Source organism: Pseudopipra pipra, chromosome 7 (genome assembly GCF_036250125.1).
Source record: "Pseudopipra pipra isolate bDixPip1 chromosome 7, bDixPip1.hap1, whole genome shotgun sequence".
Classification (NCBI taxonomy): Eukaryota; Metazoa; Chordata; class Aves; order Passeriformes; family Pipridae; genus Pseudopipra; species Pseudopipra pipra.
This window is the reverse complement of record NC_087555.1, coordinates 23,560,282-23,580,831: the sequence shown is the minus strand read 5'-3', so window position 1 is coordinate 23,580,831 and position 20,550 is coordinate 23,560,282. Positions and strand designations below refer to the sequence as shown.

Sequence of the window (20,550 nt, the reverse complement as noted above, 5' to 3'; positions counted from 1 at the left end):
CCCCCCCGCCCCGCTCCGTCCCCGGGCGCACGCGCGCGGCGGCAGCGGCCGCCGGTCCCCCAGGCGGTACCGCCCGCCCGGGCCGGTGACAGCGGCACCTCCTCCCCCCCCGCAGCCATGGCGAGCGGCCGCGCCGAGGAGGCGGCGGCGGCGGCGGCGGCGGCCGAGGAGGAGGAGGAGGAGGCGGCGGCGGCGGCAGCGGCGCGTCTGGCGGCGGCGCTGCGGCAGCGGCTGCGGGGCTGGGAGGCGGCGCTGGCGGCGGCGCAGCGGCTGCTGGTGTGGGAGAGGCCGCTGCACAGCCTGGTCACCGCGGCCGCGCTCGGTGGGGCCCTCTGGTGAGCTGGGGCTGGGGGGAGGACCGGGGCTGTCGGTGCCGCCCGTCCGGGCCGTGCCGGTGCCCGCGGCGTGCGGCGGTTTCGGGGCCCAGGGCAATGCCCCCCCGGTGCCTGCTGTTCGTGTTCCCGCAGCCCGCATCGCCGTGGGATGTGCACAGCCGGGAGTAGCCTCGCTGTTTTCCTCTGACAGGCATAAACAGGCCCCTCCCTGAGGGGAGAAAGTGCCAGGAGGATTTGCTTTGCCCCGCGATAATAAAATGCAGATGGGCCCAACTGGAGCCTCGCCCAGGCACGTTTCTGGTTAATTTTTGCATCCGTGCTTTTATCGGTTCACTTCACCCCACTACGGCGGTCAGCGAGCCCCACGGCCTCCTGCAGCGGCAGCTGCCCTGAGGCGTTTTATTTAAGCCCTTCTGCTCGTTAATCTTTCCCAGGAGATGCTGATTCTTCATACCAAAGCCTAGGCCAGTCGGTTTTGGCATGGGAGTGTTCCCCCTTCCCTGTTTTCCTTTCTCTGCCTCTCGGGCAGGGCAGCAGCACGAGGAGCCGGGAGTGTGAGTGGCAGAGCCCAGCTGTGGATGGGAATGAAAAACATCCTGTTTGTTTGTATAAACAGTGAGTCAGTTTTACTGATGAAAATGCTCTCAGCCAGTGGCTTTCCCAGCAGAAAAGGTCAAAAGTGCCCAGGGAAAGGGTTAAACGTTGGTCATAGATGACATAGGAAGGGACAGATTCTGAAGTCAGAGGAGGAGAAAGTATGTGACCAAATAACCTCTGAAGTCACTGTGATGAGGCAGCTTACATTCTGTTCCTTCATCCATACTATTTGTGGTAGACAGGTGCTTAAACAGTTTTGGACTACTCTGCCAGCTGGAAAGGTCTCAGAGCAGAGCTTTGAAGTGAGGAGGAGGGCGAGAAGCACAGGTGAGATGTCAAGGGTGATAGACAATGCTGGCTATTGTCTATCACCTGTAGATAGACAATCTACCGTACTCGAAAAGGTTGAGAAGAGCAAAGAGTGCCCAGAATATGGGACAGCAGAGAGAGATTTAAATATCACAGAGGGAGAGGAGGAATCATTTATGGTCCCATGGAAGATTCAGCCCAGCATCCTTCAACTGGAGTCCATAAATGAGATAGAATATGAGGAAAGTCTTTCAGAGATAGTATGAAGCTACAGAATTGTTGTCCTGTGAGAAGGGATACAAACATTGTTTAGGTCATTAGAGGTTCTGTAAGTCCATGGAAAGTGCAGCTTCTGTTCTGTGCTGCCCAGTAAGGCAGATCTTACATCCAGGTCCTCTGCCTCTGGCTTAGTAGGAAGCACAACTCTTCCCTGCTCTGCACTGTGAGATGCTCCCTGACTTCAGTCATTGTTTGGTGTATTTGAGATTAGATATTGGCAAACATTCACTGAAGAGGAGAAAGGTAAAACAGCAGAGCGGCTCTTTCTTTCTGGAAAGGAATGTTCATTAAAGGGGTGAAGGTGAACGCATTTCCCTGGCATTTGTTTCTGGAGTGACTTAAAAACAGCTCCTCTGGGTTGGAGGAAAGGATGAATGTAGACAGCCGCTGCTGGCACACATGCCATCCTGGGACCTTTGCTGTTGAATCTCTGTGGAGTGGGGAGATAAACTCTTTGATGGTGGCATTGCGCAACCGTGTGTGAGTAGTATTGTGTGAGCTGGCAAGTGGTTCAAGCCAGTGTGTGGATGAGGGACATGAAAGGTTTTATGATAAAGTCAAGTGAGCAACTAAACCATTTAAGTGCTAGCTGGGCTCTGGTGAAATGGTAATAAGAGAATGGGCATCTAGAATGGCAAGATGTATTACCTGTGTGTAGTGCTGGATCTTGTGATGACAAATGTAAGTTTTCAGAGTACAGGCTGAGTCGCAACCAGTTTTCTGCTACAGCAATCTGTATTTATGTTATCTAGAGCCTTCACCTTGAGGCTTTGGAGCCTTTCACCTTGTACAAGGGAGCATTAGCCTTGTTTTACAACCAAGGGAGGAGCTCAGAAGCAAGGGAGGAGAGCACTGGGAGATGGCAGGGAGTTAGTTGTTAGGTGGGGAGCCAAAGGCACCATTTGAGAATGTGCTGTGGCGAGGATGGGTGTCTGCAGAGTACAATGCTTGCTACAGTGGCCCATAGCAGTTGGATATTTGTGCTCTAAGCTGTATCTGTTTGCTTATCAAGAGCAGTCATTTGCTGCCTTTTTCCTGCCCCTGCCTAACAATTCCTTTTTTGATTTCTAGGTTGTTTTCCTCCACTTCCCTGAGACCCCTCTTTCTCCTCAGCATGTCCCTTCTTGGCATCCTCTTGTTGGAGAAGTGGAAGCCCAGGTTCCTGTTTGATTTCTCAGGTATGTGATATAGCACTGTACCTAGTGACACAGTTCTAGTGTTACCAGCTGCTGGGCTATTGCTACAGCTGGCCCTTCCCTGGCTCTCTCATAGGTCATGCAAGCACCTTCCAACTGTAACTGCAGGCCCAGGTACTGGTGCTGCTTCTTACCTATTTGTGTCAGAGGATTAGGATGTATCCTAATACTCTAGGTATGGGGAGAATTGCTTCCAGTGCTGAAAAGTTCTGGGAGTGTTTCATTTTGAGAGTGATTAAGGGAAGGGGCCCAGCTAGCTTGCCAGGGAAGCTGGTGACAGGGATGATGTGATGTTTCTGGTGTGTCTTTTTTTCTCCTGCAAATGTCATGGCAAAAAGATAATTTCAAATCTGAGCATGTATGGCCCGACGAGCTGAGGGAAGGAAAATGGGGACTGTTGAAGTGCTTTGGTTTTGGTTCAGTGTGGGCTTATGCCGTGAAAGAGGCAGAGCAGATGAGAGCCACTTTTTGTGGCAGATAGCAGAGTGGATGATGAGGTCTGGCAGCAGGGACAGTTAATGTATTGTACCTTTACTGAACAGCATCTGATCTCCACCTAATCAGTGAGTCCGATCACTTGTCTTATCTTTCCTGTTTATTGAAGGGTCTTTGCTGACGTTAGCCACAAAAGCAGCAAGAGGAATAGCCTCATAATGATGATAGACATGGATTGGCTGATGTCTGCTTTGAGTGCCTCCTTCATTGAAGTTTATTAAATGGCTGGACCCAGACCTGCCTACTGCATTTACTGCTGCTGTTCAAAGGCAGCTTGGGGCCCTCCATCCCTGCCCCCCTACTGTAGGGAGGGTTTCTGAATGAAAGCCCCTCTATATGTGTGTTTGTAAGGTGCCCTTTATTTGACCTAAAAGCCTTCTAACTTAAAGGCTGCTTTCACAGAAGTCCTGATAAGATTAGATATATTTCAGCTGTAGTCGTGAAACTGTTTGCTTTGTGTGGTTCAGGTAACTAGGCAGCTAAACTGCACTGGCCAATTTAATTTCCTGCTTATTCGCAGTAGTTTTTTAAGGGAATAGTTTAAAGCCAACCCAAACCATTTCGCTTGAAATGTGTCCAGAAATGCAAAATCCTGGGGTCCAGTACAGAATGGTGTCATTGAGGCAGGTGGGGGTGGAATCGTTCCAGCAAGTACTAGGCCTGTAAAAGTGGTGTTATCATAGAAGAAATAGGAAATCCATACTGAAATCAACTTATATGGTGCAGAGTAGTGAGGAATAAAAAAGAAGACCAAACAAACCAGCACCAGTGGGGGTTAGGCTCGTCCTGTGTCATAGGCTCTGTGAGAAATTGGTGCACATCCTACTGCGCCACTCCTCAGTGTTCTTCACACATTTCACTCCTTCCTGCTCTTCTGGTGCTGACAGCAGAGAACAGGGACACCTCTTTGATGTGCCTGGTTAGGTCACAGCCCTGATTTTGACATGGTCCACTGGACCGTGTTTCCTCAGCCACAAGGACGGAGTGGTGCTCTGCATTCCTGAGGGACCTCCCATTGAATTGACACTCCTGAATACTTAGGGGCTCTTGTTTGGCTCTCACTTCCCACTGACACAGAGCTGCAGCTTTGTGGCTTTTCTTCTCAGTGCTTCCTGTAAGCCTTTCCTGGAGCTTTGGGAAGTGGGTCAGTACCATACCTTCAAGAGTCAGCACGTATGTACACAAACCTTGGCTTATGGCAGTTGTGTATGTCTTGGGTGACTGCTTATAACATCACTTCTGAAGGAACGCTAAAACCTCAGCATGTATTTTGCAGTTACTCACACACTGTGATCAGGGACACACTAACAGCATTGAAATGTGCAACTTTTTTGGGCCCTGTCAGAAGGGACTGCGTATTTTCAGCTCCCATGCAGTCTCAATATCTACATAGAGTTCCACTTAAATATTGTTTAAGGACTTGGGAAGCACCTCCATTTTCTCCTGAAATGGGTATCAAGTAGGGATGTTTTCGGTAGTGTTGTTGTTTGGCAGCTGTGTTTTGGTCAGTGCAGGAGAGTGCAGTGTGGAAGAGCTCTAGCAAAGGTTGCATTGCAATTGAATGCTAGTACTCCTTGAAAAGGGCCCCTGCTTTCTAGCTAAAGTTTACACACAGATGAAGAATGCATCTTGGAGAAGTGTTGAAAACCTGTAAGAGCCAAGGAATCCATCAGCGATAATTTGTCAGTACCAACATGTAACCTAAACTCCTGCATGGCTGACTGGTCTCCCAGAAGAGTCTGGTGTATGTCAAGTGTTTTGTATTAATCCACAATCCAGTATGAAATGCTAACAGGAAGATTTCAGCCAGTTATTGATGATCTGAGGCCAGCCCTGGGTGTCCTGCTTGCCAGCTTAGTTGTACTTGTGCTAGACAGTATTGCAGCACAGGCTGGAGTTAAGCCTTAACTAAGTGAACATATCCTGTTGGAAATGCTCTAGGTTTGTGGTTGGGCTGTTCTTCCAACTGGTGTAAGACTTCAACGCTTTGGGATGACCAGCAGGCAGACTACTCTACTACAGGAAGCAACATACTGTTGATCTTAAAGACAACTTGTGTTTTGCCAGATAGTTGAAATCACGTGAAGGCCCAGCAGCCTGCTGAAATGTTCTGCAGCTTCCCAAAGTGTCTCTGAAACATTCAGGATCAAGTGAGGAGAATTGTTTCACTCCCTCTGCTGGTGTATTTTGGATGGCTTGGATGACTGCAGCCAGTTGGAGAGGAGTGGGGTTCCTGTGCCATCCCACTTACTGTGTTGCTGGCATATCTGTCCAGCAGAGTTGGCAAGTGTCCCAGCACCTCATCTGGTAGCTGGTGTGACCCATGTAGACAGCCCTCACAGCCTGGCCAGTGCCAGATGTAATGTGTTTGGTGATTTAGTGCAGGTAATAGATGAGGCTTAGAGATAGAGCTGGATTTCTGTGTGCTGTGATTAAGCAGCTTTAGATTCCTGAGCACAGTAACAAAACAGCAATGGCGGTCACAGGAGGGAAGCAGCTGCCCCGTGAAGGTGGAGCTGCATCCGTAATATTCACTTTGCACCCCAAGCTCCCTCTGTGAGCTTCCCCAGCCACCGTGCCAAACACTCGTGGGCAGAGGAGCGGATGGGTAGCCCAGTGTGCGAGCAGTTGACTCCTCTTGTCAGGCCTGATTACTGGAAATCTGGGTCATGCTCTCAAAGAATCGCCTCCTCCCCGGGCGGATGGCCTCCTGCTCCGCTGCACTGCACGAGCAGGCTGGTGCAGTGCCTGCAGCAGGAGCAGGAGGAGTCTGGCATACTTGGCCCAATGTCCTGTGTCTTGGGAGAACAATGGCAGGGCGGCTACAAGCATTTGCTCCCTTCTGTGGCTTGAGCTGGATGGAGTCTAAAGTCTGGATGGGTGATGGCAGTGATGTTTGCTCACCTCTTCTGTGCATTTCCCTGCGGGCGTCACTGCCAGTCTTGGGCTTTGTGATGGGCTGATGACTCCAGGGAGGATTCAACCCCCTTTTTTTGCATGTTGCATTTTATTAGCCCATTTCTAATTATAAGCCTGGTCTCTGAACATAAACTCTCTTCCTTTATTTTAGATCTGTTTACATGGTGCCACACATGTGAGGGACAGGGTCCCACTGACTTTTAGAGTCTCTTGGACCAAGTTGGCTGCTGGTCAGACAGCATCAAAGATGTATCTGTCCCTGACAGCTTAAGGACAGTGGGCGGACTGGTAGAGGAGGGTAGACCTTGATAAGCCATTGCAGTGTGAACAGGGCCTCATTAAACACAGAAGACTTATAAAGGCTGTGTTGATAGAAGAGCTTTGGTTGAGCTCTGTACATCCTGAGACACTAGTCAGCTAGTCAGGACACCCAAATCCGTGAGCAACCAGGCTTGTGAGTTCCAGTTGTCACAGAAGTATTTTTTCCTCTCTGTATTTAAAGTCAGAACATAATCATATGTGACCTCTGCCATTGAATCACCACTCCTCCCTTCAGTACTACATAAACTCCATGAGTCCCTGTTTGATCATCGAGTTGAGTGCAGAGAGAAATGGGAGAGCCTTTCCCTTCCTTGCTTGTATCCAGACTGATGGACCCTAGGAGTGTAGTTTTATCTGTGCCTGGCACAAAAGGCTCTCAGGGGACATAAAAGAGACCTAAAATTAGAAAATTATGCACAAGACTGCTATTTTTTATGCAATTCCATGGGATAAGATGGAGACAACGGAGATGTCTCTGGTATTTGTACACAGCATCCTGCCAGGGACTGGGCTGGTCAGTGGGAAATGCAGCTCAGACCTCCTGGTGCCATGTTTAGCTCTGAGGTGGAAACTGAAGCTTTCCCTAGCTCAGAAATTGTGCTGGCAGCCCCCTGTGAATGACAAGGGCTCGCAGCTGCCATGGGAATGGCACTGCCCGGATTTTTGGGACACTGGGATAAGCTGTGTGATCCCTGCAGCAGAGAGCCCAAATGTTAGCACCAGGGTGCACCTCAGATATGAGTGTACTGGCATATGTGTGTCGATGCAGGTTGCAGGGTATACTGGGGTGCCCAGAGCCCAGTGCTCCGGTCTCTCCGAGTCTCCAGGCATGCTTCACTGCAGCCTGCGCAGCTCAGACTCCAAGCCAGTGATTTCTGCTTGCGTGAGAGCATGAAGAAGATCCCCAGGGTGCATCCCTAGCTAAGTATGATACATCTTCAGCTCTGCTCTGTTCCAACTGGTAAAAATGTCAGATTGTATTTTTCACTTGGCTGACTAATCTGCTGTGTTCTCTCTACAGCACAACCATCAGAGGAGCTGAGAGGGGAGAGGTAAGCTCACTGATGTGCTCCTTGGTGGGAGGGGAGAGCGGGGAAGCCTTAATTTACTGTGGTGATCTCACCTGTCCTTTTTTTTCTGTTGTTGATAAACTGCATGGCTCCTGCTGTGAAACATTGCTAGCCATTTCTCCTGCACTGGGAGCTGCTTATCAGCTCAGGAGCCACATTTTGAAACTCTGGGGAAAGCTAGCGTTCTTTCAGTAGCAATAAAGCTCAAGTACTTCTGATGTTAGGAACTCTCGGGTTTCTTCCCTGACTCTCTCCTGAACTATTTTAAGAATCCTCCAAAGAGAAGAAAATCACAGAGACTGACTTTTGCAAGCCATATGTGCTCTCTGTGTGGCGTGGCTTGCATCCTTGGCCATGGTTGTAGGTCTGAGCACCACACTCTGGCTATCTTGGACTTGGTGCAAGGGAAGGCCATGTAACTAGTTCCACCTTCAGCACTTTTGTCTGCGTGGCTTTGAGTAAACCACTTTGCATCTTGGGCCTGTGGCATGAGGATTCTGTGGCATGATGTCTGCTGCTGCTGCTTGGCTCAAGTGTCTCTTGACTCTTCCTGATTAAAGAAAAAAACTGTCTCCAAATTAAGCATCTTCCGTAGTTCAGTTGAAGATGCAGTCAGTATTGTCAAGCCTTTGGTAGAGAACTCTGCTTCCCAGTGCAGCTGTTCCTCCCCTCCAGCAAAACAGACCATGTTCAAAGATTGTCTTCTTGCTCTTGTCTGTCTCTAGTGAGGGGGTGACTTCAGGGGCACAACCTCACCTGCTCAGTGTCCCTGAGCTGTGCCACTGTCTGGCAGAGAGCTGGGTCACCTTCAGGCTGTACCTGCAGGAACTGCTACAGTACAAGAGGCAAAATCCTGCCAAGGTAAGCTGGAGATACCTACTCTTCTGTGCAAGGGCTTTTCTTTCCGTTAGTATGGCTTAGGAGATGGAAGAATGTAAATTCAATATTTTTACAATTGCTGTCCCTGTTCAATATTTGCTGTTCATTCCTTTCAGACTCTGTGCCATGGGAAGTTTAAATAATGAGTAATTGACTTCCAGTACTTGTAAACTGAAGCTGAACTTAACCCCTCCCTTAACCCCTTGCTGTACTTAGTTTTATTTCTCAGTGTGCAAAGGAAGCTCTTAGATTGGGAGTGGAGAGGAAAAAAGGGAGGCCTACAGTTTCTGCCCCTTTCGCAGGCTCCATACTTAAGCTGGTCTTACCTCTTTTGCTAGTCAGGATTGTAGCTAGCCAAGTCCAAATGCAGCAATGTTTCTGAGTGAATGGAAACTTGTCATCAAATGTGTTATGATGGCTGTGACGTGTTGTTTGGAAAGGGTTTGTAGACAGGAGATGGCTTAGCATGACAAAAAATAGGACCAACCAACCACTAGGATTGTGTCAGGCTTTCTGGGGCTCAGTGTGCCAAAAGGAGTGGGTTTCTAACACTGCTTGTTACTCCTTTTCTGTTAAAATCCTGTCCCAGCCACAGGGAGTAGAAGACCAGGACCCAGGATGCCCTTAAAGGATGAATTCATTGGGAACAAAGCCTATAGAGAGCCCTTAGCTTTTGCAGACCCTTTCCATTATGAGTTAAACTCTTCATTGCTGGATTTAGTCCATATCTGAATCCATGCGCTGGCTTGCAGAGTGTCTGTTCTCACTTCTCCCCCTCCCCAGGAGAATGCAAGACAAGTTGTTAGGGCTGCACCAGTATACTTCTACTTTTTCCGGAGGAGGAAGGTCCTGGTCTGGTGGGAGCGTGGGTTCTGCTAATGCTTCTGCCAGCTGGTTTATGGCACAGCAGTGGCACAGCATCTGGTGACTCTGTAACAGGTTCCTGTCTGTTCCTCATGAACTCCAAAATGGCAATTTGCAATATCCAATCCTATCCTCAAGGAACATAATTTACTTCATAAAGAACTGTCCAATAAATTTTTGATATGTTTTACTGGGGTGTTGGGTTACTTTGGTTGTCCTGCGCTTGAACCTCTAATGCTTACAGCTTAACCCAACCAAGCTGTCCGAGTTGTGACTGTCAGCACCTGAATGTACTCGGTGCAGAGCTGGCTGACTGACTGTTAGGAGCATCCCTTGTGTTGTGCTAACTGGGTTTCCGGCTCTGGTTGCGTAGATGTATCTCTGCCTCTTGTCACTTCTCTTTGTTCCTCTCTCTTCCTTCAGTTCTGCATGAGTGTCTGTTCAGGCTGCCTGATTCTGGCTGTAGTTGGACACTATGTTCCAGGCATAATGATCTCCTACATCATTTGTGAGTATAAGCAGCTCTCTTGAAAGCTGAAACGTGACCTAACTGTGCTGTTGATACGCTGGTAGAAGCAGATTTGTGGTTTTCTCAAGGGGATCTGTGCTAAATGATGAATCAATACAGGGAGTGCGCTCCGGGAAGTCTCTGTGTGTGCATGCGTGCAGTACAACTGCAAAGGCAAGAGAGGGAGCTGTGGCTAAAATATTGCTGCCCTCTGCTCCCCACAGCTGAGGCTGTGCTGCCGAGGCACCAGGGAAGTGGGAAGCTTCTGTATCGAGAGTGTTGTTAATGCAGCTGTGTGTTTGGTAAATAGACCTTTTTCACTGCATCATGAGGCCCTAATAACTGTTCTGGTGCTCTGCTGCAAGCACATCTACATATGAGCTCTATGCTGCTGCCCTTACAGAAGTTTTGATGATACTTAGTTTTAATAACCTCATTTCAGGGCTTGTGTTGCATGTTGGGGCTGGGATGTAGTGGCTGAACAAAAGGACTTACACTTCATCTTAACATAAATCTGTATTCTAACAGATCTGGCAGTAAAGCCCAGTTAATCAAGCAGCTTTGGAGTGAATAAGAATAGCCATGGATAATGATTTTTAAGCAGAGTCAGATGGGAAAGCAGATGCCATTCAACTGCGTTTCCCTTGATGCAGTCTTTCTCGGTGGCGCCTCAGGGAGGATTGGGTTGTGCTTGGTCTGTCTCTCACACTCACTGCATCTTGTGTCCACAGTGCTCAGCATTCTGCTCTGGCCTCTGGTGGTCTACCACGAGCTGATCCAGAGGATGTACACGCGTTTGGAGCCTGTCCTGATGAAACTGGATTACAGTATGAAGGCAGAGACACTGCATCACAAGCATGAGAAGAAGAGTAAGGACCCACCTTCTGTCTGGTTTTTTTTGGTGCTGTACTCCCAGGGTGGAGCCCTAGCAAAGGGACAATAAGAGGCCACATCTGCCAACACTGTGTGGCGAAAAGCTGCACAGGAGCAGAGGAAAGCAGGTGGAAACTTGAGGTTTATGGGGAGAGCAATTAGGTGCTCCCAGGTGGTCCTGAGAACAGCACACAAGAGCAGCAGATTATGATTGTCTCTGGGAACCCTGTACACTTTCACATGGTAGTAGAAGTAGTGGGAAAGTGATATATAAAGGCAGAAAATTCCTTCAGTGTCATGTAAAGCCTTTCTTCTCTTTCTCATAGAGCGACAAGCGAAGAGCGAGCCCGCAGTAGGTGATGAGCCAACAGCAGAGACAGAGAGTGAGAGTGAGGCAGAGCTGTCGGGCTTCTCCCCAGTGGTAAGAGCACAAAGATCTGAGCGGAAACCAGTCCCTCCTGTCTGATCTCTAGCAGCTTGAGAGCCAAGGGGTGGTCTGAGTACAGCTGCATTGATAACAAACAGCAGAGCACTAAGTCATTTCTTAGTGATTTAGTTCAAAGGAGAGAAGGGTATGTGTTTGATGAAGGCCATTGTCTCCAATGTGGGTATTGAGAATTCAGTGCCACAATGCTGGTGAGGACATGCCCCAGCCTCCTCCTGACCTCAGAATGACTTTGGTGGTTATGCTTCATGCTCAGAGAACATGAGTGTCTCTTGAAGAAATGAACTCCTCCTGGTGTAATGTACGAGGGTTCTTCAACACTGAAAAAGGGAGATGAGCAGCACTAGTGTCTCTTACGCTGTTCCCTGCTCTCAGGCAGACTGTGTGTGACCTTTCTATATTTGCACTGCAGAAATAGACCAGGTGTCTTTCTTTTCAGGAGCTCTGGGCATATAGCTGGGCTGTGAGGTGGGAAGCTTCAGTTTCCAAAAGAATGTGGATACTCGAACCACTGCTTCTTGTGGAAGGCTTCATTGGGCTCAGTGTGAATGCAAAAGGGAAGGGGTGTTCTGTTTCTTGGTCATCCCAGGAAAGGAAGAAGGATCAAAGCCTCCTCAGACTCCCACAGTCTGATCCCATCTTGTACTGCCTCTTTTGGGTTTTTCACTGAGAGCAGGCAAAGCTTCAGGCAATGATTTATTGCAGGAAAGCCAGTGAGCTGAGACCACCCTTCCCTGTAGTGCAGTGAGCACTTTGCCCAGCATACTGTCCCTCCAGCAAGGACTTCTGCCTGGAAGCTCTAGAGGCACCTGTAGGCAGCACTGTTAGCCAGACACACATGAATTTGTCCCTCTGCCTTCATCCCGTCCAGGTGGATGTGAAGAAAACTGCCCTGGCACTGTCAATCACAGATTCTGAGCTCTCTGATGAGGAGGCTTCTATCCTGGAAAGTGGGGGCTTTTCTGTCTCAAGGGCTACCACCCCACAGCTGACAGATGTTTCTGAAGGTACGTGATGCCTTGCTGCCCCCCTTACCCTGGATGTTTTATTCCAGAACAGTGAGCCTTATGAATAGGAGGACGGGGAGGGAACCCAGCTATTTGCGTGGGAAAAGCATTGAAAGGAGGAGGAAAAGCAGCACAGCATGCTGTGACTTCATGGCTGATCATAAGCTGGTCCCCAGTGGACATCTGCCTCTAATTACTGCCCCACAAAGCAATGCTGTCTTGTGACACCAGCGAGGGAGCAAAGGCACTCACAGAGTCCCACAGAAATAACTGCATAGATAGTCACACACCTATATATGGTGCTGGTTGAAACAGGTCTGACATGCCACCCTGTCAGACTTCCTAGCTCAGAGGAGGTCTGGTTAGTGGTGAGGAGCATGGAGGTACCCACTCGGATGTGGTCACTTCGGTGTCTGGGGAGGAGCATGCAGGTGACACGTTGTAAGCACCATTTCCCTGACCCTGAGGGTTTTCGTGGGGGGCTCTAGATGCAGAGAGCATGAGCTGGTGCAGGAAGTCCACTCTGAGCACAGAGCACATAGAACAGGATGACAAAAGGGACACTCCCGTGTGAGTCATGCCACTGAGAGAATGGGATAACTACAGACCTCTTCCTGCTGTGCTCCAAGGATGGGGAAGGTGCCCAAAAGTCAGCCATGGTGTGTCATCTAGGAGAAGGTGGGTGGGAGGTAGAGATGAGAGAACCTGTGCCTTAATGTTGGTGCCTTTCAGACCTGGATCAACAGAGCCTGCACAGTGAGCCAGAGGAGTCATTTTCCAAGGACCTGGCAGAGTTTCCATCCGTGGAAGAATATCATTCCAGAGACCTGGGACCACAGAGTGATGAAGATGCGTTTGGTGTGCCTCTGGGTCCTGAGCTTGCCCACGCTGCCTGTGAGCTGGACTCAGCAGAGAAAGAGGCCGTGGACTCTGACCTCTCCATCCTTCACCTCGCGTCTCCTCTCCATTTTGTAAATACGCACTTCAATGGGAGTGGTCAAGCAGCAGGAGGCAGCACAGAGCCAAAGACTGCCCCTGCCCCGGGCCTGGGCATCTGCATTAACACGCTGAGTGAGGAGATTGTCACCACTGCCATCACCACGGCGGTGCAGAACACCCTCTCTGCCCTGCTGCGGTCCTCAGAGGCCAGCGAGGGGCCCTCCCTCTCTGAGTTCCTTCCCACCGAGCCTGAAGAGAAACTGAGTTTCCAAGCACAGCTGTCAGAGAGTGAAGTGGTGGAGACAGAAACAGAAGCTTCACCAGAGGATGAGGAGGAAGCAGATGACTTTGAGCTACTGGATCAGGGGGAGCTGGAGCAAATGGATGTAGAGCTAGGGCTTGGAGTGGAGCAGGAGGCACAAGAGTCTCCTGCCGCTCCATCTCCCTCCTCTGCTGTGCTTGCTGAGCTGCCAAAGCAAGGAGATGAGGAGGAGGCAGTGATGACAGCAGCATCTATGTCTTAGGTCTTCTTCGTGCACCCCCTTTTCCTCCATCGTCACTGGAAAGAAGGAAAAACTCACACGGTGAACGTGCAGCGGGTTTTTAAATGTTTGTGTTGACTGGGATGGAAATGCGTCAGTGTTAATGTGCTGTGTCTGGAATAATGAATCCTTTCCATCCTTCTCGAGCCCGGCCTTCACTGGCTGAGCGGGAGGCCCTGCAGCTGGGGAGGAGCCGGCTCCTAGAAGCCTTATGCCACAACTGAAACACCAACCCCAGCAAACGCTTCCTAGTAATGGTGCAGTATTTCGGTCTGTCTTCTGTTTGTCTTTTCGTTTTGCACGCAGAGTACCAAGCTAGCTGTAGCTGCTGCTAATACCCGCATCCCCAGTAGGACATATGCAATCTTATTTTATTGGGTTTTTAAATGGCTAAAAGTGTAAATAATTTTAACTTTCCTTGGTTTTGTTTGGGGGAAAGGGATGGGGTGCATAGTCAAAAGGGGCTCTTAGGGGCTAGTGGAGGGAAAGGGGTCTTTGGAACAGAGGGTAGCATTACGGGGACAAAAGCAGATGGGTGCTATGCAGTGAAGAGACTCCCTTCTGCAGACTATACCATCTTTTGTGTCACTGTTGTAACAGGGTATTGGGTGATTGTTTTCCCTGTCTTGTTTGAGTTCTGCTGCTGGGTGGGTGTGGAGTTGAGTTTTTTGCAATCAATGAAATTCACTCCTAGCCCTGTTCAGTACTCCAGTTGCTTGCTGTTGTGGCATCTCATGCCTTCTGCACCCCTGACCCCACAAGCACCCCTTCTGTGCTTAGCTGGGCATCGTAGCGTGGCACCTGGGGACTCCGAGGTGGCTGGAAGAGAGCCAGAAGCTGTGTTACACAGCAGAATATCCATGGTTTGTGTCCCCTTGGGGCAGGGGGAGGGTAGAGGGAATTCCCCCGAGTTCAAGCTGTCCCATGTGGGCAGAGACACGTCTTGCTGGCCCTTCTGGGCTCCGCCTTGCCCCGAGCGCTGCAGCGGATCTCTGGAGGTGGTTCTGCCGCCGGCTCCCGGCGGTGCTTCCGGAGGAAGGGGATGCTGCGGGGCGGGGCGATGCCGCCGGGGCGGGGCAGCGCTCGGGCCCGCCCGTAACGCCCCGCCGGAAGCGGGCGCGGCGGGGCCGCCATGGAGTTCCCGGACCTGGGCGCGCACTGCTCCTGGCCCGCCTGCCAGCGCCTGGGTGAGCACCAGGGGTGCCGGGGCTCCCGCCCGGGCGACGCGGCCGCGGGCCCGGGCTCGGGCCTGGGTGGTGCGGACTGGGCAGTCCGGCCTGCGGGGAGGCGGCGGGGTGAAGGGCGAGCCGTGCCGCCCGGCTTGCCCTTGGCGGAGGGCTCACTGGTCCTTCCCGCTGCCAGGGCGGGGCTGCCTGCCGGTGCCGGTAGCCCGGGGACACGGCTCTGCCCCGGCGGGCAGCGGCTCTGGGCGGGGACAGCAGGGAAGGGCCCTCGGTGCCGCAGGCTGGGGACGCCGGAGACGGCGGTGCCGAGGGGCCGCTGGGGCCTGTTCGTCTTCCGATTATCCCGATGGGTGAATCCCGTGGTGGCTGTGGCGGCATCGGTCGCCGCCGGCTTGAGCCAGCAGCCCATGGGGAGCTCGGTGTGATTCCGGGTGCTACTCCTGATCCCGGGGAGGGCACATTTTAAGGAGGAGCCCCGGGTAATTCTAAGACGTGGCTATGGAGCTGCAGATCTTTTGCTTCCGTACTGGGGGATGAGAAGTACGGCCCTCGCTTTGCCGCGGGTCAGGGTTGTGCCCTCGGGAAGTGGGGGAGGCCCCCGGGCTGCAGGTGGGCAGTGCTGACCTCCGTGCTCTCTGCCCGCGGCATCTCCCCGCTCCCAGACTTCCTCCCCCTGAAGTGCGATGCCTGCGAGCAGATCTTCTGCACCGACCACATTGCTTATGCCCAGCATGACTGCACCTCTGCCTACAAGAAGGTAAGTGCAGAGAGAAGACCTCATCCACCCTCCTGCATGGAGCTGCTGAGTTTTTCCAGCCAGGGGTCAGAATAATCTGTGATTTCTTTGATCACTTGGGCAATCCCCCTTGGGATGTGTGCTGAGTCTGAAGGTGCCCCTGAAAGCAGGATGTGCATCTCAATGCCTCAAACATCCAACCCTCCCTCTGCCACTGGGTGAAATGGTTTGGGCATCTCCCAGCCATACTGTCTTCCCTTCCCGGAATGTGTATCCATGCCTGTGCACCAGCTGTGCAAGCTGGTTGGAGGGTCGTGAGCAGAATCTCAAACTGCAGCTGATGCTGTAGAAGCTGTGATAGGCAGGTCCAGAAAGGGAGGGAGATGGCTGCACAGCACTCAAGGTTGCCCAGCTACCTGCTCCCAGCCCCTTTTTGTTATCTCTGCAGGATGTGCAGGTCCCAGTGTGTCCGCTCTGCAACACCCCAGTCCCAGTGAGGCGGGGAGAGATGCCTGATGTTGTGGTGGGTGAGCACATTGACCGTGACTGCAAATCCGATCCCGCACAGCGCAAGCGCAAGGTATGAACCTGATGCTCTCTGCGTGGCTGCTGAGCTCTGCTGGGTCCCTGACAAAGCCTGGGAATAGGATGAAAACAACACAGATTTGCCCCTGCCCAGTGCTTTCCATGTTGGCACAAGCTGAAGGCAAGGACAGTTGGTGAGCTGGAGGTGTGAGCATCCATGGGGCTGTGTGAATGCAGTCTGAGGCCTGGGACGGAGTGGGGCTGGGCAGCCACCTGGGATGTGAGGATGGGAAACTGCATGCTGCCATTAAGAGAATGCAGTCAGCAATTAGCTGCCTCATCTTGCCAGGAGATGAAATTGCTGCAGGGAGCTGGCCTTGCAGGAATCCAGCCCAGCAACAGCTGAAGGCTCTGGACTGTCCCCACTGCACTGGCACGGAAGGCAGGAGTCCCTGGGCGTGGCGTGCTTTCTCCCGCTCTGCATTGTGTGGTTGTGGAAATCCTCATCTATGGAGACCAAAGCACCAGTGAATTACTAATAAACTATCTAAAGAAAGCTGGTATTCAGAGACAAACTCTAGAGCCCTGCAGATAACACACTGATGGGAAAAGCTGGTCAATGCCCAGGGCCTGGTTTGGAGGGAGGGGACAACCCTAGACCTGCAGCGCTGTGCTCCTTTTCACCACTGCTGTGTCATTTTTCAGATCTTCACCAACAAGTGTTTGAAGCCTGGCTGCAAGCAGAAGGAGATGATGAAGGTGATCTGTGACCAGTGCCACAAGAATTACTGCCTCAAGCACCGGCACCCCCTGGACCATGACTGCAGCGGGGCAGGGCGTCCCCTCTCCAAAGCAGGGTGAGGGCCTGGGGACAGACAGGCTGGCACAGATGGGGCTGTGCTTGCCAGATGGGTGATAAGAAAGAGCCCCGCTCCTCCTGGCCTGTTGTCTGGGACTGCTGCATTCTCACACTCCCTGCATGGTGTGTTGGGGTGTCCTCCAGCAGCACCAAGCAGAGATATGTGCACAGTCTCCTGCAGCAAAAGCTGCTGATACTGCCCACTGACTGCTTTGCACTTGCTTCTTTGCCCATCTCATTATTCTGGAGCTGATGGCCTCTGCCTATCCTCGTACACAGTTTCAGGTAGAGAAATGGCACTTGAAACTCTTGGGAATAACTGAGCCACAACATGGGTACTCTTGGGATGAAGGGGGCGGGGAGCCAAGGAGGCCTCTTGCTTATCCACCTTCATCTCCCGGGGTGTTCAGTCCCCAGTAACAGCTTGTGATGGTAAAACAGTTGCTCACAGGCATCCTGTCTGTCCTAGGCACGCTGCAGTTACGAGAGCCCAGGCATCCTCCTCCAAAATAGTCACCGCATCGAGCAGCGGAGCTGCCCGGCCAGCAGACAGCTCCTCTTCTCCAGCCTCTGCCAGGTAAGGTGATGGCCCAACTTGTAATTCTGAGGTGGGGATGACCAGGCTCTGCTTGGCTTCCCATGGAACGCCGGAGTGACAGTTTCTTGTGCATCAGCAGAACTCAGTATTTGTACCAGGCCTCCCTGCCTTGACAATAACCCAGCTTATTTCCTGTTTGCAGAGGAGGCAGAGCAGCTGTGTTGCAGAGTCGTAGCACCTCCCCTCCAGCTGCCATGCTGCTGAACGGGCTGGTGAGTGGCTTGGCCTGGGCATTTGGGGTGGGTTTGGGTGGTTCCTGTGACCTGGGAAGTGACTGCAACAACTGCTTTCTAACCCACATTCTGCAGGAGACTATGTGGTCCTAGCTGGGCCTTCCCTGGCAAACAGGGATCCTGGATGCTCTGTGGGAAATCAGAGCTTGCAGCTATGCTGCACTTGGTGCTCAGTTTTCTCCAAAGGGATAAAGCCCACCAGCTGTTTTCCCCAGGTGTTGTCTTTCTGTTCTGCAAACCAAGGGTGGAGGAGGAGACTGGAAGCTGCTTCCCACTGGTATTCTTGGCATACTCCTGTATTAGCAGACAGGGGTGTGTTCCCTTGGACAGGGGGAGAGCACTGCAGGTCTGTCCTGAGCCCCAGACCTTCACCTTGGCTGTGTCTGGCCTCCTGGAGAGAGGAGATTCACCTACCCTTGGCAAGTCAAGACTGTACCTGCCACATGTCCCTTAGGGCTGCCTCCTGCCCCCCACCCTGGCTAAGCTGGTGACAAGGTGTTTTGTTTCAGAGCGAGGAAGAGGCACTGCAGCGAGCTCTGGAGATGTCCCTGGCAGAGTCAGCAGACAGCTCAGTGCAGCCACCCAGGTACAGCCCCAAAACACGTGGTGTGTCATGCGCCCAGCCTGTGTGTGAGAGGTGCCTGGGGAAGCATCATGTGACTCTGGGATATTTCTCTCAGCACGTGTCTCCATATGATGCCTCTCTGTGGCTGACAGGGGAAAAAAGGAATAGTCTCGAGCCATCAGGGAGCTCTGTTCAGCAAGCAAGCCCTCAGCCCTTGGGGGAGCTGGGAGGGGATGGTGACTGACACAGAGAATAGGGTGACCATGACAGAAGCAGAGTAGGGTTGCTCACAGAGGACATCCAGGAGCTCACGTCCTCAGGCACAGCGCCCAGTGGTGCTGAAAGCACTGTCTTACAGACTGGAGTTAACATGGCTCTCCTTGGCCCAGAATGGTGGCTGCCAGCCCCAGCTGGATCCTCTGCTCCTTCCCCAGCCCCTGGCTTCTTTAGGGTGATCCTCAGTTGCTCCCCACCCTTAGCTGTACTGGAGAGTTGCAGTGAGATGCTGCCACTCCAAAGGGCTCTGAGCATTGGTCCCATGAGCCTTGGGGAGGCTGAGGCACATAATGCAGTGTTGTCCCAGCAGCACGCAGGAGGAGGAGGATCTGGCACTGGCCCAGGCACTGTCAGCGAGTGAAGCTGAGTACCAGCAGTCGCAGCGGCAGGTGAGTGAAGCTGGCTATAGGCTCTGCACTGTCGTGGGGTTGATCCTGCCTAGCTATGTCACAGAGGGAGCTTCCCTGTGTTCTGCTTCCTCTGCACTCTGTCTAGACTGGCTTTCTTCACCAGAAGGGCAGCCTGGCCTGGGGCAGTGGCAGCATCACTGCTGAGCACACAGCCCTGGGGACTTGAGCACTGGATGTACCCCATTGTAGGACAGAGGAGAAAGCCTGTCTTCTCTTGCTCACTCTGCGCTTCTTCCCATTCCAGGCACACAGTTCAAAGCCATCGAACTGCAGCATGTCATAGGCAGCAGAGGCAGGGTGTGCCAGCAGACATGAGATCCTGCTTGTGACCCAGGGAGCGGCTCTAGCCTCCCACATGGATGCTGTGGGTTTCTGGCCTGGGCACTGGTGACAAGAGCCCTTCACCAGGGACACCTTGTCTCTCTGGGAGATGTAAGGCACCGAACACACACTGGAACTTCGGCCCAGCACCTGTATAAAATTAATGCAGCAAATCACTGATGCTCCTGGGGAGATGAAGACGGTGCAGGACGAGGCTGAGCACACACTGACCAAAGCAGGCAGCAGCCCAGGGCCTGCACTTACCCACGGCTGCCACAGCCATGTCACAACACTGGTCGGACTGTGGCGTGAGGGCAGAGCCACATGGGGACATCTCCGCATGCTTGGACGTACAGCTGCTGGGACGCAGCTGCCCATTGCAGTAGGAGGGGGCTGGATTTCATGCTCTGGGGAGGGCCCTGCCAGCCCCTCAGCAAAGAACAACCGTGGCTGGGATGGTCTTTTGCCTGGACACAGCATAGCTGAATGTGCAGCCTCCCGGCAGTGTGAAGACAGCCCCTTCCCTGCTCCCCACACCCTCGGTGCCTCCCTGCTGTTTGCATGCACAAGAGCACGTTGGGCCTTACCCTGCTTGGCTGGGGCACAGGACCTCTCTGAGACTGAATGGAGCTGTTTCCTTTCTGGTTTAATATAACAAGGGCCATTAACTGAAACGTAACCTTGGCGGTGACTTGACTGTGCCAGCATGGCTCGCATGGGAGAGCTGCAGCTGCCTTCCTGCTGCTGGCTGCTCTCTGCTGCCCTAACCTACCCCAGGGCCCCTTTTTAATGCTGCTGGGGCAAGAATGCCTCCCTCTTTCCAGCCATGCTGCAGGGAATCCCCTTTGGGGTAGCAGTGGCGCAGAACCCCTTCTTAGAAACAGAGCCCTGAGCCTCGAGCCAGCTCTTCCTTGCTGGTGTTTGAAGGCTGGAGCTGATGGGTGGGTTGGGGGGATTTGTCCCATTGGCATCTGGCAGGGGGTCTGCTGCTGTGCAGGGTGGTGCTGCTTTTCCTCTTGCTGCTGGAACCATTCTGGCCTGCAGGGGCTATGCCTGGTTCTGCACAGGACTGGGCTGTCCTGCTCTGAGCCGCGTCCAGCTGAGGGAGGGGGGATCTGGCTGGGCTGAGGGAACATTGAGACTTGTCAAAGTGCTGCTTGGGAGAAAATAAAAACATAGCACAAGATGCAGAGGCACTTAGGGGGAGCGGTCACTTGGTATCTGGCCCAGAGGGGCACATCTCTGCAGATGGGAGTGCAAGGGGG

At 52.4% G+C, this 20,550-nt stretch overlaps 2 protein-coding genes across 4 annotated transcripts; both read left to right on the top strand.

Moving 5' to 3' along the window:
• The first annotated feature begins 22 nt into the window (after window positions 1-22).
• RETREG2 (reticulophagy regulator family member 2) lies at window positions 23-14,277 on the top strand. The gene is made up of 9 exons (XM_064661145.1): window positions 23-335; window positions 2,592-2,698; window positions 7,473-7,503; window positions 8,247-8,382; window positions 9,688-9,772; window positions 10,504-10,641; window positions 10,972-11,066; window positions 11,962-12,097; window positions 12,830-14,277. Exons 1-9 carry the CDS (start codon window positions 118-120, stop codon window positions 13,558-13,560), a joined length of 1,677 nt encoding a protein of 558 aa, XP_064517215.1. The 5' UTR covers window positions 23-117; the 3' UTR covers window positions 13,561-14,277.
• A 374-nt stretch (window positions 14,278-14,651) lies between these two features.
• ZFAND2B (zinc finger AN1-type containing 2B) lies at window positions 14,652-20,481 on the top strand. 3 transcript variants are annotated; one of them, XM_064661166.1, is made up of 9 exons: window positions 14,652-14,765; window positions 15,425-15,519; window positions 15,947-16,078; window positions 16,729-16,880; window positions 17,352-17,459; window positions 17,623-17,692; window positions 18,223-18,299; window positions 18,865-18,943; window positions 19,209-20,481. In XM_064661166.1, the coding sequence occupies exons 1-9, from the start codon at window positions 14,711-14,713 to the stop codon at window positions 19,245-19,247; spliced, it is 807 nt and encodes a 268-aa protein (XP_064517236.1). In that variant the 5' UTR covers window positions 14,652-14,710; the 3' UTR covers window positions 19,248-20,481. The 3 variants fall into 3 exon arrangements, with proteins under 3 accessions (XP_064517236.1, XP_064517235.1, XP_064517237.1); XM_064661165.1 differs by having other exon boundaries at window positions 14,663-14,765; window positions 18,862-18,943; XM_064661167.1 differs by lacking the exon at window positions 18,865-18,943 and having other exon boundaries at window positions 14,663-14,765.
• Window positions 20,482-20,550: the final 69 nt, after the last annotated feature.

What these genes read in the sequence shown, in the direction of transcription:
- ZFAND2B (XM_064661165.1), top strand. Translation starts at nt 14,711, where the DNA reads ATGGAGTTCCCGGACCTGGGCGCGCACTGCTCCTGGCCCGCCTGCCAG. An exon ending in GCCCGCCTGCCAGCGCCTGG is followed by an intron (nt 14,766 to 15,424) that starts GTGAGCACCAGG and finishes CCCCGCTCCCAG; the next exon opens with ACTTCCTCCCCCTGAAGTGC. An exon ending in CCATGCTGCTGAACGGGCTG is followed by an intron (nt 17,693 to 18,222) that starts GTGAGTGGCTTG and finishes GTTTTGTTTCAG; the next exon opens with AGCGAGGAAGAGGCACTGCA.
- RETREG2 (XM_064661145.1), top strand. Translation starts at nt 118, where the DNA reads ATGGCGAGCGGCCGCGCCGAGGAGGCGGCGGCGGCGGCGGCGGCGGCC. An exon ending in GTTCCTGTTTGATTTCTCAG is followed by an intron (nt 2,699 to 7,472) that starts GTATGTGATATA and finishes TTCTCTCTACAG; the next exon opens with CACAACCATCAGAGGAGCTG. An exon ending in TCACAAGCATGAGAAGAAGA is followed by an intron (nt 10,642 to 10,971) that starts GTAAGGACCCAC and finishes TCTTTCTCATAG; the next exon opens with AGCGACAAGCGAAGAGCGAG.